Raw genomic sequence first — 16,484 nt, forward strand, 5'->3', positions numbered from 1 at the left:
GACCGTCCGATAAGCTTTAAGATTCGTGCAAATTAAATCCTCACTAATATTAAAGACCTTATGTTTTAGGCAGGGTCCGGATGGGCTCCATTTACAATCGGACGGCTTTTGAGTTAATGCAGACGATGCGGTCAGTGGGGCCCATGACAGCTGCCAAGGCAGTAGTTTCTACTTACCGTGGGCCAAGATTTAGAAAAAGATATTTATGTGGGCCCATTGGTCTATACTCGGATCAACATATCGCTCAAAGACAAAAGCATGTGTACTTATGTCAAACACTGCCTAGAGCAGTTGGATAAGACATCCGTTCACTCACAGGAGAACATGAGTTTGAGTCGTGTGAGTGTGTTGTGTGAGTGGGCTTTAATTAAAAAAAAAAAGCATTTACTTATCACTTGCTTTGATTTTGGTTGTTTGTTTATTTATTTTTTTGAAAATTAGTAGACAATTATATTAATTCAAAAAGTTACAAGCGGCTGTTACATAATATTAAATAACACTTGTCTTTGAAAATATTCAGTTATAAAATAAATAAAAAATAGAAAGATGCATTCCGTGGATATAAATTTGATTATCATTGTATAATTATAATTATAGAAATCTAGTGATTATTTTCTCTGTGCGCTTATTTGTCTTATTTTTTGTGGCAAATGCATCAAATTATTGCCGAGAAGACACTGAATCAAACCGAATCGCAAAATGAATTAACTAAACTGGAATAGTTACTTGAGAGAAACAACCATTGTGGATGCTAGAAAAGAAGTTTGGAAGCAGGAGAAGAAGGAAAAGAGGAAGGAGACAACATCTCAGCATCATCGTTATCGACAACAACCATAAAGCCACATATCTTATTCATATATAGCTATAATAGATACTATAGGAGTGGAACGAATTCACAGCACTCGATCGAATTCAGAATCAAGACGGATCGAAAAATAATAGTCAGATCCACTAGACATAATCACCAAAAACAGTAGCTAGATCCACTAGTAGAAACAACTACTCGAACGGAGTAGATGAAAAGAGAGATGTTGGGGAATCCGAGTGTGGACGCACTGGAAGGGGGAGTGTGTGTGTGTGTGGCAGCGGCGGAAGGAATCGCCTTTGATTTTGATTTCTCTAAGATCCTCAAAACAGCGTGACCTTATCCAAAAGTTGACTAAATATATACATCATCACCACTTTTGCGCTCAAGCATGTGCTGGTTGCAACTTGCTATGTTTGAGGCTGAATAGTCTCTTTATCTCAACGAATGAAGCATGATTGCATGAACCTCTTCTTCTATAGATATATTTAGTTTTTTTTTTTATCTCAATTCAAAGTAAATAAGTAAGGCGTCTAATTGGCCCAATATAAATAATTTTTCTTATTAATATATCTATTGGTGGTACTTCAGCATCAACCTTAAAAAAAAAAGTTCGAACTAATTGAGTACTTTTATTAAAGAAAAATGATCTGAATTGACTTGTTATCTCCATAGAGAAAATCATGAAAATCATTGACGATTCTAAATTGGAGATTGTCTTTTTTCTTGCATGAGATTCTGAGGAAAAATATTGGTAAATCAATCTCATCAGATTTTTCGAATGTAACTACAGGTTTAATCGAAACGAAAAATATTTTATTTGAATGTAGAGTTCAATTACTTCGTGTCTTTCGAGTTATAATTATACCTCATCTTTCTTTTTCAAGTCAAAATAGTCGATCTAAATTGCTCAATATGATTTTTATATTAAAATGTACTCGAAGATCAAATTTTTTACTAATTTTTAGATAGGTACGAAATCACTGTTTTTTGAATTGTCAAGAATCGTAAATAAATAAATAAATAATGATTTTATACCTATCTAAAAAATAAAAAAAAATGAATATGAAGATTAAATTAAGCGGTTCAAATCAACTATTTGAAAAACATAAATAAACAACTGAGATTGAGATGTGAAAGATAGAAAATATTTGAACCATGTTCTTTTATTAGTTAGATATCCAAGTTAAGTAGTTTTGTGGGATAATTTTAGATTTTTTTTTTTGGCATTTACCTTTAGTGCTTGGGGACGAGATAAAAAGCGAATGCAGCGGGAAATTATATATATATATATATATATATAAGCGAAGCGAATCTAAAAAATTGTTCAAGTTCATTATACTTTAAAGCTTTTCTACTTCAAATTCTGAATACAGAAAAGAGTGGATAAAGTTATCATTTTGTTCTATTTGATGTCTTGCAGCTAAATTAAATTCTGAGCAATAAAATCATAAATTCAACATTTATGTATAGAAAAAAGGTGGATAAAGTTATTATTTTAATAGTCTCTGTCTATAATAAATTTTCAAATTATAGATTTAACACTTTCTTTTTAAAGAGTGGATGAAGTTTTCATCTTGTCCTATTTTGCGTCTTGGTCTGAATTCTTTTGATCATGTTCAGCCGTTACTTAAAGTTAAGAAAGTTTAAATGTTTATTTCATCTTACTTCTATTTACTTTTATTTTATATCTCGTTTGACAGCTCAAGCTATGACTTAAATTAATCCATCTAGATAAGAGAGAAATTAGAACACTTTAGTAGGCCTTATAAGTAGAATAAAGATAGAGTAAGTTAATATGTTCGGAAAAAATATTTAACGTATTCAGTCATAATTTCATTTTACTCATCATGTTCAATATTTTGTTTGACTGCTTAAGAATGGGAAAATAAGTTTTTGCTATAAAATCTAATTTTTGCTAGAGGAAAAAGTTTGTAAGAGAAAAAAAAGGAGAAAAATAATATACAGGGATATTTAAGTCCATAATATAGTATTTTCATTAAATTTAAAAAAAAAATATGGTGTCTCTATATAGGAGGTCATGGATTTGAAACTCAGATAAAGGAAGTCCATTGTTATATTACAAAGATATTAAATAGTTGGATGGCTTAACCTCCAACCTTTACTCCAAAAAAAATAAAAATAAAAAATAATAATTATGGTTTCAACTAATTTGCTGTCATCAAACAGTGGTTATTAAAAACAAAAGAAGTAATACGGCTTCTCAAATTTGAAAGTATATTGTCAATGATTCAATTTGAACTTTGTTATTTTTTTTCCCCAATTCGTCGTACTGTTGTGCCTATCTTGACCAATTGAAAATTTGAACATCTAATTATATTTTTTTCGAGTGAGGCTATGGTAATAATTACAAATCGATTCTTGTTATATTTTTTAATGTTTAAATAGTCGATTCAAATAATTAAACAAATTATTGTTATTGAATAGTCCATAATTTTAGATAAAATGATTTTCTACTTTAAATAATAAAAGTTTCTAAAATATATAAAATTTAATTTCCAAGTAAATTATTATATAAATATCATATTTAACTGTTGAAATTAACTATTTAAATATTAAAAATAAAGATATATTTATAACACGGATATTATGCACATCAAGTCTCACTCTTTTTTATAACGATAATTAATGATTAAAAAACAGAGAAAAGGAAAGCAAAAGTGCAAACAAAACGGGGCACTTTCTGGATTTTTTTTTTTAAAAAAGCTTCACTAAAATTTTGAAAAATTTATAGAACTAACATAATTATAACTTCTTTTACAGAAATCATTTTCACGGGATACCATACTCGGTATGAAAATTTGAAAACCAGATACCATACTCAATATTGCATGCTACATAATATTACACTGAACACAATATGTTTCAATTTAAAAGCCATACCGAAAGTGAGAGCTGGTTTTTTATTTTATCATACTGGATACTTATACTCAGTTTCTATTTTCCGATTTTTCTTTTTTATTTTTCAATTTGTCAAACGAAAATGCAATTGCAGGGATTTTTTTTTATTTAATATCTAATCCAAATCAAATATTGGGAACCGGTTTTATTCTCTCACCAAACCAAATATGGTATCCGGTTTCTAATTCTCTCAAACCGAGAATGGTTTCTGGTTTTTAATTCCACAAGCCGATCATCAAGTCTAGTTTTATTTATTGGATTTTTTATGGTATAACAAGAAGAAAATGAGTTCAAATTTGATACCGAGTATAATATCTGATTTTTAAATTTTCATACTGAGTACTATTTCCGGTGAGATGATTTTTGTAAAAGAAATTATAATTACGTTGGTTTCATAACTTTTAAAATTTAGTGATGCTTTTTTTACAAAAATTCCGAACAACCTGTTCTTTTTGTTGGGGGTTATTCAAGAAATGCGGAATATCGGTACACCCCGTACCAACTACAAGAAACTTGCAATAGACCCAATATACCGTATACCAACAAGATCCGAGCAATTAGAGACAAATACAACTTGCATGCAACCAAAACCAATGACAATACAGTAAAGATGTTACCGCAAGATAGATCGAGTCCAACAAGCACACAAGAGGTTAGGTGGTTCGGTCAAGCCTACTCCACCAGGAGGCAACCAACCGACAAACTTCACTATTAATCAAGATATTACTAGGGATATAAGAATGTTCCAATTGTTAGTACAAGCAATCACTCTATCTCTACCTCTTTTTTTTCTCTCTTTCTCACTTTCTGTCTTGCACAAGGAATAGCCTGTTGGTACACAAGCGTACCCTTAAACATGCCCTAAGACCATCCCATGCAGAAATAAAACTTAATCAAGGCAGCATAATTACCTTGTTCCATCTTGAGCGTGTTGTTACTCGACACTCAATCAAGATCAAAGGCTTGAACACTTCTGGAGCCCTTCTTGAATGCTTGAACTTTGAACTTGAGGCCTCAAATCCTTCCAAAGCTTGCAGCAATGCCTGTCGAGATTCATCTCCGAAATTGCTTGAGCAGAATCTCGTTTTTAGACTTAATGGAGCAGTATAAAGAGGCTAAACCTAATTTCAGAATTTAATATGAGAGAATTCATTGTTGCTGCCTTGGAGACCCGGCCCTTAAATACTCGTGAAAATGCTATAATTACCAAGTCGATTATTATGCTATAATTAGCCAAGTCCGTTCAGAATTTAGAATTATATTTTGGCTTAAGAATAACCATAAATACTTTTAGAAGCATATTAGAAATAAACCAAATATGGCCAGAATTTAATCTAGTCAATATTATTATTCTAATTTATCACGAGTCCATATTGTAATATTTCTAATCAGTCCATCAACAATTAGAAATAATTACCCAAATATTCTATACGTATTTCGGCCCATATCCTAATTAAAATACGTACAATGCCTAATTAATGTTATTCTGAATTTGATCACTTGTTTAGGTATTTATTTATGACAGTATGAAACATATAATTATATAACACGTAGTCCAAATTATAATTGTAATTTAGACGTCTCTAAATTCCAACACATCCACCACTACTTACAAAACAGTTAGGTCACAAAATATATAAAGAGAAGAGTGGAGAGAGAGAGTTGAGCCTCAGGCCTATTTGAAGGGTTTTTTTTATTGGTAGTAACCAATAGAAAAGAAGAGAGAGAAACTGTAAGAGTACCAATATTTTTTATAGTGATAGTAAAATTGGTACCATGTGTACCGATTCTAAAATCTAAACCAGTTAGAACAATAAATATTACACCGAATTTCTATAAAATAATAAAAAAATCTGAGTTAAAATCGGTGCATATAATACCGATTCAAAATTTGACATTTTTAAAATTAATACAATTAATACCGATGTTATTACCAATTCTCTCTTTTCTTTTATATTAATTACTACCAATAAAAAATTTCCCAATTCGGACCTAAAGAAAAAATTCCAACACTTTTTTCACCGAGAGGACATCCAACAGAATCTTTTGCAACCTATTTCCTTTTTTTTTTTTTCAACGACAGTCTAATTTGGCAAGAAAAGAAGAGAAAATCAGAGATTCCTCTTGGCAGATACACTGGTAGCCTCTGCCCGGTGCTTCTCAAAAAAAGATTCCTCTTGGCAGATGAATTCGTATCCTCTGCATTAACTCAAAAGGAATCTTTTGAGTTAATGAATCCAGACCATTCAATTACTTTAAGATTCGTGCAACTAGATTCGCACTAATATTAAAAAAAATTTCTTATCATAAGCAGGACCGGATTGACTCCGATTAAAATCAGATGGTTGAAATTCATTAACTCAAAAGATTCCTTTTTGAGTTAATGCAGAGAATACGCAGGCAGATAAGCAACAAATTTCGTTTCATCCGTACCTATCAGAGGGACCCACGTACGAGTCTGGTATCATTTCGTACGCTAACTTTCAAGTCCTTTGTCACGTTTGGTGGAAAAATGGTCGGATTCCTGTTTCATTAATTATGGAAAATTGGAAATGGGATACATGAGACAATTATTGCCGATGCATGCATTTATCCGAAACCCATTTCCCAAGGCATTGAATAAAAGAGTCAGGTTTCGTTTCTACTCCGGATCGGACTGTAAATGAGTCGAGTTTGAGCGAGTTACTTTTAATTTGAAATCGGCTCGTTTAATAAATGAGCGAGTCAATTCGAATTGAGATGATAATAATGAGTTGTAGAGCCAATTCGAACTCAGCTCGTTACTAACTCGAGTTGACTCACAACTCGTTTAATCAGTGATAGTATTACAACACAAGTTCAAACTCAGTTCGTTATCAACTCGAGTTGGCTCACAACTCGTTTGTAACTTGTTTAACTAGTGATAGTATTACAATACAAGTTCAAACATATTTTACATGAATCTCAAAGCACAAATAACAGTCTAGAGATTCGGGTTTGATTATTTTGATATTTATTGTGACCAATACGTAACTCGAGTTGTAAATGAGCGAATTGGGCCAATTCGAACTTAGCTCATTTATTAAACGAGTTGGCCAACTCAAGTTGTAAATGAGCCGAGTTAAACGAGCTGTAAATGAGCGAGTTACGGGTTCAATTTTTTTTGTCTAGCCCTAACTCCGGGTCCCGGTAGGCGGTAACGAATTTACATCCCTCAAGTTACCGGACTGAGACGGTCTAAATTTTTTTTTTTTAACTTTGACATGAATCTCAAAGCACAAATAACTGTTTCCTGTGCCATCCCAAGTAAGCACCGGCTGAGAGTAAATCATAATCGTCTGTTTCAATTGTGTTCAGTCAGATACCTGAGAGGATACGAATTCGGCGGTAACTCGAAAGAATTCAGATCCAGTGCAATATTTGATCGTTTAGCAGGAGTTCTGGCATAATCAGAATTTGAGTTGGTAGTGGACAAAAATTAAGTTTGGATTCGAATTTTACTCGAGTGTTGATGGAAGCGGGGGCGTTAACTCTGAAAGGCATTGGTGCGATGTCCATAATAATTGTCTGATTTGCTTCGCATAAATATTGAAGCAATAAGCACGAATATTAACTAATTTGAGTGGGCACTGGACCAATGTGAGTCTGATGTTCATCGAACATGCTTTGCTTCCAATGCGGACTTGCATTCTCTGACCAAATCAGGTATTTTTTTTCTTCTCAACTGTGCCTGCACAAAATAAAGAAGTTGTGCATTGGGGCTGTGAAATTTTCTCTGAGCTCAAACAACAACAATAATAATAATAGTAATAATAAAAAACAAGTTGATTGTGTTTTTTTTTTTTTCGGCGGAGCGAGATGAGAAAAATGTAGATAGGAAAAGGAACGAAAGGAATTTGTTCTAAATTGTCACGGGCTGGTAAAGGCCCATTAAAGCCTTCCAATTAGAAGTTCACAACTCACGAATTGATCTATTTAAGAGCTCCTTTTAAGAAGGCCCAATACATGCATGCATGCACCCATAGGCGGCTATTATCGCTCATTGATAGCGCCGATTTTTCCACGTTGTTGTTGGAGGTGATTTAATTGTTCTCATGGAAACAGACAGCTCAGGTCTCAGATAAACATCTTATAATTTTGATTTAACACGTAGTCCCTTAGTTTTTGGAAACAGAATGGCTAGATTCGGTGATCGTTTCCTATTATGAAGGATCATTTAATATTCATAGAAAATGAGGTAGACATTCAATTCTTAAAACAGTAGCATTAATATTCCTTTACACCAATCCTTTTCTACCTCTGATTAGATTAAACAGTAACATAGAAAATAAGGCTTCGTCGACTCTCAAATGCCGCCTTCAGATCGCCAGGACGATACTTTCAAGGAGACTTGCGGAGGAAACGAAGTGAGCAATTCATAGTTGATATTTTAATTGTGCTATTCACTGTTGTGCTGTGCAGTTGTTGTGTCATGTGAATAGGGGTGGAAACGGTATTGATAATATCGATTTGTATTCAAAAACTTTAATCTAGATATATGATATTCTAATATCTGTTTTTGATCTAGATATATGATATTCTAATATCTTATACACAATACTGATATGATTTTATATTTCAATTATCCTTATTCAATACTGATATGGTTTTATATTTCAATTATCCTTATTCAATACTGATATGGTTTTATATTTCAATTATCCTTATTCGAATAGTAGAGATATACCATATATTTTAATATATATTATAAACAAATTTATGTTAATTACCATTATAATTAAATAAATATTACAAACTTTAATATTTTTTAATATTATTTTAATAAATATTCGATTTAATCCGGACTTGCATTTGTATCTGTCTGATATATGTTCCGTATCTGTATCTGAAAACTGAAAAAAAATAAAAATATATATGGATATAGTTTATCACTATCCGCTCCGTATCCACTTTGTTTTCACCCCTACATGTGAAGGTCAATAAAATGTTTCAGGTACCTGCGACAATCTTTTTTTAATTTAAAAAAAAGATGTCTTTTCCTAAAAAATAATAATGTTGATTTGTCTAAAAATAAATTGATAAGAAACGAATCAATTGTTTAGTTCACCTTTTGTCATGCATTTACATGACTGATTACACAAAAATTTCATAAAGGAAAGGAGAGGGGAGTGGGTTTGACCGAACTATTCTTTCTTTATTCCTTCTCATCAGAGGACTGAACTATTAATTCAGACCAAGAGAGATCAAGATGGGAACATAATATATGTGGTTGGCAGTGTGGAGGTGTAAATAACAGTGGACCAAATCATTGATTCAGATCAATGGTGGATCCAAAGAGGTGTCGGAATTGGCAAATATTTACTTCTTGATTCAATTTTTTCTTTTGACTTAGTGATAATTTATACTTGTGTTTATTTGAATTTAATTTATGATGTAGTCGAAAAAAAATGCGTGAAAAATAAGGTCAGTCCAAAAGAAAGAAAAAGACAATGTCTGATTTGCTACTCTGTTCAAAAATTTCATTGTTTTATCAGAATTAAAAGAAGATTTACTACCCTCCTCTGATTTTTTTTTTTCTTTTGAACAAAGCTCTCATTTATCAACAGAAAAAAAAATATTGTACTTGTGCCTAACCGAAATCCTGAATCCGATGTCTTACTATTTTGAAGAAAAATAAAACCCATCAATATATATCGATTTTTTCTACTTCTAAAAACAAATTGTACTCGGGACAGCGAGTCCGCATCGTCTGCATTAACTCAAAAGAGCATCTTTATAAATAGAGTTTATCTAACCTCCGTCTATAATGTAGGGTTTTTAATATAAGTGCGGACTTAATCCACACGAATCTTAGCTTAGCTAATCTGACGGTCCATATACATATTCTTTTTGAGTTAATGCAGAGGATACGAATTCCAGGACGGCACCTTTTCTTTCATTTCAATACATCAGTCTGCATTTTTGACAGCCAACTGTTCACAAAAATTGATGATGGTTATATATTTCTTCCTTTCGAGATTAGTCACCCTGATAGCATCTATCAGGTTTTCAGAAAAGACAAAAAAAAGAGATTAGACGCCAAGTTCTTTAGTTCACATATATTTCATACGACTTCAGTTCATCACTAGTGGAATTCTTTGGTTATGAGGTGGTGCTGTACTGATGATATCTCCAAATCTAAACAAGATTTCGATGGTAAGTGATCAATAGCCAATATACTTCGATACCACATTTCTTTTTTTCCTTTTAATTTCAAACTGGTATGAGTGCCTTTTTTCAACTTTCTTCTTTGCTGCAGTGAAGAATGTTAGAATTTTCTCGTACAATGAGATAAAAGCGGCGACAGATAACTTCGATCCAAGTAACAAATTGGGTCAAGGGGGATTTGGAATCGTATACAAGGTACTAATAACTTAACCTCCATTTTTTGAAATTAAGGTTTACTGACCACATTGCCAGCTGTTTGGCTAGAATTTCTTAAAATTAAGGATTACGACCTGTTACTGGTAAGCTAGCTAGATTTTAGTTCCATGCATGTATAGTTGAGGACTAAACTGTAAAATAAGAAATTTAGGCCTCAGTTAAGTGGTCAAACGTGGAATAGTTAGGCCGATTTAAGAGGATTACGACCTGTTACTGGTAAGCTAGCTAGATTATCAGTTTAGGGTTTAGTTCAGGACTAAACTGTAAAATAAGAAATTTAGGCCTCAGTTAAGTGGTCAAACGCGGAATAGTTAGGCTGATTTAAGTTGACTTAAACTTAAGTTTATTCCGCATGTTGAGTCCGTGTTAGTGACTATTTCTTTTTCTTTTTTCCCCTTCTCTTTTTTATTTAACTCTCTCAATAGTTAAACCAGTTCAAGTTATGCCTCAATCAAACACCATCTAGAATTCTAGATGTCATATATAGCAAGCTGTTCAATACCAAATTGGTGGATTGACTACAATTACAATGATGCCATACTATGGCACTTAATCCAAACCGTTAGTCTTAATTTTTCACGAATTTTGAAGACCTACAAATTCAAATTGCATTGTATTGTTTGATTAAAATCGAACGAATTTTGGTCTTCATTTCAAGCTAAACAAAATTATAAAAATAAATAAATGCCCTACAAAATTTTGAGTGTACAGATTTTGTAGAATGACTTAGATACGGATGTTTGAATCCTAAGAATATAGATTTCGAGAGAGAACACTTATTGATCCATACATAGCACCATAATTTGCATACCTAGTGTATTAGTATATAAATAAGATAAATAAGATAATGTAGTGTAATTTTATTTTACAAGGTTCGCTGTTTCAATGAATTTTGGTGATTCAAAAGGCAATTCAAAACCTAGGGTTTTGACAACTGCCACCCCCTCCCCCCTCTCCCTCCATCCAATTTTATCCTTTTCACTCCTTATAGTCCTCATCTCTGACACAACAACCTTCTTCTTTCTCACTTCTACCTCCTCAAAAAAGGAGGAGAATGAGGGAGAGGGGAGGAACCGGAGCTGATCGAAGTCGATCGAAGCTAAGAGTGTGGTATCGTTGGAGTTCGGAACGTAGAGTCCTCATTTCGATTGAAGTGCAACGGTGAGTACATCCGGTTGTCGTCGGAGCACGGCGGCAATCGAAGAAGCGGATCTGGTCGTGGAGCGAGATGGCAATTAAAGTATTAGGGTGATCGACATCTTGATTGGAGCACGACGGTGAATAGATTTGGTCGTGGAGCGAGATGAGGATTAAGGTATTAGAGTGATTAAGAGAGGATTAGAATATTAGAATAGTTTAGAGAATTTTATGAGAATAAAAGAGTAGATCTAGGAATTACGGTCATTTGATCCATTGTAAATAAGTTTTTTATCAATAAAATTATTATTAGGCACTTAAGTCACCAACCTTAAAAAAAAATTATAAGGGCAGCTAAAAGATATAAATACTTATAAAAAATTATGAAATACAAATGATTTTATTGTACTGTATTGGTAGTGATCATGGATCTGTAAGTCCCTGATTTTATTTAGGGAAAACTGAAAGATGGGACCCACATCGCTGCAAAGGTGCTATCTAGCAAGTCAGAACAAGGTGCAAAGGAATTTATGACTGAGATAGAGAGCATTGCTAATGTGAAACACACTAACCTTGTTATGCTGCTTGGTTGTTGTATTCAAAGGGGCGCTCAAATTTTGATTTACCCATATGTAGCAAATAACAGTCTCGACCGAGTCATGCTAGGTACCAGTTTAATTAATTTTCCCTTCTCTTTTTCATGTCGTTTGCTCTTGAAAATTATATATTGTAATTACTCAAAGCATAAACATGTAGCCATGTTTTTCATTTTTTAGGTTCAAACAATGGAGAAATAAACCTAAGCTGGGGTTTAAGATCTGCAATTTGTAAAGGAACTGCATGCGGCCTCAGCTATTTGCATGAAGAACTTGAACCGCCTATTGTGCACAGGGACATTAAAGCAAGTAATATTTTACTTGACCAAAATTTTATTCCAAAAATAGGAGATTTTGGTCTTGCCAAGCTTTTTCCTGATAACATCACTCATATAAGCACACGCGTTGTTGGCACATAGTAAGTTCTCACTTGACTAAATTTTGGTTTTTTCAGAAATGAAAGTATGAAACCATATGTGGCCACTGGCTAGTATAATTTTGATCAGCAATTTCTGTTAGAGATATTAAATCTGTAGGTCGGTAAGGATAGTGGACAGGTGTCAAGTGACCAATGGATTTGTTATAGTACATTATAGAGAGATTGATTAGTTTATAAATAACTATCATATCATGTAATCAAATACACAAGAATAATACAAGATTCATTCTTTCTTGACATCCTCCCGCCAACTAGAACTATCAATTTCTTTATGTTGTCAAATTATAGAGAGGAAAGTTATTGATTTCAGTTGATACTTGATACTACAGCTCATTTAACTTTCTAACTCTGTATAAAATAAAAAATGCATGCAGTGGTTATTTGGCACCAGAATATGCTGTTCGTGGACAGTTAACCAAGAAGGCTGATGTTTACAGCTTCGGAGTACTTCTTCTCGAAGTAATAAGCGGAAAAAGAATTTCACAGTCGCACAATATTGTCAACTCAGAGATGTTTCTCGTGCAACTGGTTAGTTAAATTTTAGAGGATGTAAATGAAAGATTGTATAAATTTTTAAACCATCAAAAAAGCTATAAAAGATATATACTCCATGAAACTTTGTGCTCGATCCAAAAGAAACTATGACAATATGTTGGATGCCAAATACATGGTGAATGAATGTGTGTTGTGAAGTACTTAGGAAACACTGAGGTGGCAGTTTGACAAAGTTATTTTAATCATGAGAATTCCTTGCATTTCTGTTAATCATTCATATTCTTGATTGCTCAAGCCACAGCAAAATTTAATTTTTTTTTAAAAAGTAAAAATCAGGGTCAAGCAAATTTCATTTTTTTTTATTGTGACTAATTAAATGCCAGAAAAGAAAACATAGTTTAATGTTCCAGAGACTAATATTTTTGCTTGGACTTACAGAATTCATCTATATAACACAGAACTTATGCAATTAATCTAAAATGCATGATTAATTTATAGACTATAAATGCTACCTTTACAAAATTTTCATTTTCACAGGCATGGCATCTTTACGAGAAACAAAGGCTTCTTGATCTGGTTGATCCAAAACTAAAAGATTACCCAGAAGAGGAAGTGTTACGATACACAAAAGTAGGTCTTTTTTGCACGCAAGGTGCAGCTAGTAAAAGACCATTTATGCCGCAAGTGGTGGAGATGCTTTCGAGACCAATTAAACTGGACGAAAAGGAACTCAAGTCCGCATGTTCCATTCATGATATGATACGAAATGAGGCTGAAGGTGCTTCGAGTTCTATGGTCATGAGAAGTAGTGCCGTTTGGCCACCGATGAGCTCTTCTTCTTTCACCCAAAGTCAAATCAGCCCTAGATGAGATTTCTTCTTAAGGGTTTCAGAATCCGTTAAAATGGCAGCAACCTAATTCAAATGATCAAGCCATATTCGAAGAATAGTTCATGGAAGGAATTGGAGAATTAATCATGCTATATGATGCTCAGTGTAGAAGACTAGAAATGTTATTACATATTCCCTTTTCTGTTGTATATTTTGATGTTTAGTATTGTTCATGGTAAAAACTGCACAATCATGCATGGAGAAGGCAACATCGAGACTTGCATGCTAGCAGGCAAGCTAGCATAGATCAAATAAGGTAGAAATAAGGCTGTGCAGTTGATCTGGTACATAGTATAAAATAATTTACTGTAGCATAAGGGTGATTGGTATGTGTACAATTTTCGAGAAACAACTTAATTGCATGTATTCTGAATTTACAAAAAGTTGTAGCTTTAAGAAAACTAACAAATGCATAGCATAATCAAACAAACAATCAAATGAAATGAAGTATCTACTACTAGAGCAAAGAGTCAGTCATTATACTTCTTAATTTGAAAGAGGAATATATAACTTCAAACAGATAAGCTACAATCTAAATTTAGCAGCAATACTTTAAGTAAACAGACTTAATTGATGAGAAGTTGCGCCTCTGAGAAAGTAGGATATTACGGCCCGAACAGGGAAAGATGGACCAGGAGGTTTTTTCTCAAAGATGTTAGGATGGCGGCATAATTTGCCAAATTAAAGGGGGTGTTTATTAATTTTTCATTTTTTTTGGGTACTTTCATGTCCAACACTGCATTGCATAGGTTCTAAAGGATTTCATGATGCGGCGAGTCGGTAAAATTAAAATTTTGTTTAACCTCTTTTTAAGCATCTACGGATCTACTTTATTATACTAATTATATTAAAGCAATTCATATGCATGAATGATCATCTACTCATTCATCCATCATAAATCTATCTACAAAAGAAGATTTGGATATACCTCTAACAAATGTCAATTTGGTAAGTAGAGAGAAGTTGTACTCTCTTCTAAATCTCTTGGATACTTTCGTTTGTCGAAACGGCCACCTAGAATGTCTTGCACCAAATTGAGACTTCAAAGTAGAAGCCCTCCACGGCATCCCCCCAAGAAATTAATTATAAATTGAAGTTTCCTCTTGCTAGATAGTACTATTTCAATCTCTCCTTAATCTCTATTCTCTAATGGAAGATCTTGAGTTTAGGGTTTGTGGCTTCTCAACACATGAGAGAGATCAAATGAGAGAGAGACAAAGTTTCGGCTCTCTTAGAAAGATGAGAGATAAATGGGATGAAACCCTAAGCAGTAAGGACCTCCTTTTATAGCCTACATGTTGTTTAGAGGTGCTTCCACCGACCTAGACACGTTCCCCCACATTCTGCCATGTTCCCCACGATTTCTATAATTAATATGGGCCAAAATTAGTCGATTCTGGCCCAACAGCACACTGCACGATACCGTGTGCGATCTAGGCATACCCACATGTGACATAACCTACAGTCCATTTTATATCAAACTGTAGATCTTGTGGCAAGCTTTCCGAAAAGTCGTAGAACACTAAAATCAGGGTTATGGTTGATAAGATATGCCTATTTTAAGTTCTGTTCACAGAAATCATGGCGGAAATACAGAACTCTTTGCTGCACACAAAAACTCTCTTTTGTGTCTTACAAAGCTTCTTCCATTTTGATCTCTTTCCGATATTTGAATTTCATTAATCATTTAATTAAATTCAAACATCTCATAATTATGAGATAATTATTTATCTCATGTTTAAGTAGAGAAACTCATTTATTAGTCATGTCATACATGTTAAATAAATATAGGAGCTAGCCTTTCTAATCAATTTCTTATTGGTGTGACCATGTGGGATCTATGTCATGTTGACAATGTTAGTGTAATAATCTAGAAGTCAATAATACGATAATTGATTATATAAAGCTTTGTTCATGAATTGAATGTTTATATCATTTTGTTGCCTTGAGTATTATTGCATTTATGGATCATTTCGAGTTCATTACTGAAATTGTGAAACTCCATAATATAGATGATATATACTCTTAAAAGGTCACTGACCAAGGTAATTAGCAGGAACACTAATTACCGCTATAAGGTTAGTATGTGGATTAAAAGATGGTTAAGTTTTACAAACCACTTGACACGAGATGTCATTTTAATCACATAGATACATGTTCTAGGAACATGGTATTTGACAGACCCCGAATGAGACATTAAATAGAATTGTGTTCGTGTCATTTATGTTTTCATTCAGTATCACGTTCTACAGTATGAGGTATTTATCGTTCCCACTGAGAAATGTGTATGTGTGATTGTTATCCACCGCTGTCCGTAAAAAGCAGTCCTAACGGTAGCATTCCCATATGTATAGCTTAGCTGAGGAAGTGATAGTCTACCAAAAGTACTATTTGTCCCTCGTATTTTATACGAGCTATAACATCACTGGGCCCCTTGGTAGAGTTAGATTATCTGCATGCGGTATAATTACAAGAGTAATTATATTTGATAATCTACTCAAGATCAAGAAAAGATTCAGTTAGCAAAGATGACACACATCTACCTTGAAACTGATCTGATAGCTATGAGACAGAAGAACAGACACAAGTAAATAGTTTACTGGATCGTGATATTGTACAGTACAGCATCATCTGTGTAATTGGATGGTCATGATGTGTTGCCAGATACCACTCATGATTATAGAAGTTAAAACAGTTTTAACTCTGTTTACCAACATAACATAGATCCTATTGGGTCACACCATATAGGAGCTACTCGGAGAATCTTACTGATTAATTATAAATTGATTATAATTAAT

At 33.3% G+C, this 16,484-nt stretch overlaps 1 protein-coding gene across 2 annotated transcripts; it reads left to right on the plus strand.

The window, feature by feature from the left end:
- The first annotated feature begins 9,779 nt into the window (after nt 1-9,779).
- LOC144562351 (cold-responsive protein kinase 1-like) lies at nt 9,780-13,860 on the plus strand. Of its 2 annotated transcripts, none has more exons than XM_078311565.1 (6): nt 9,780-9,901; nt 10,005-10,108; nt 11,722-11,932; nt 12,043-12,280; nt 12,676-12,829; nt 13,334-13,860. In XM_078311565.1, the coding sequence occupies exons 1-6, from the start codon at nt 9,850-9,852 to the stop codon at nt 13,664-13,666; spliced, it is 1,092 nt and encodes a 363-aa protein (XP_078167691.1). In that variant the 5' UTR covers nt 9,780-9,849; the 3' UTR covers nt 13,667-13,860. The 2 variants fall into 2 exon arrangements, with proteins under 2 accessions (XP_078167691.1, XP_078167692.1); XM_078311566.1 differs by having other exon boundaries at nt 12,739-12,829.
- Nucleotides 13,861-16,484: the final 2,624 nt, after the last annotated feature.

This window comes from Carex rostrata, chromosome 11 (assembly GCF_964058835.1).
Source record: "Carex rostrata chromosome 11, lpCarRost1.2, whole genome shotgun sequence".
Lineage (NCBI taxonomy): Eukaryota > Viridiplantae > Streptophyta > Magnoliopsida > Poales > Cyperaceae > Carex > Carex rostrata.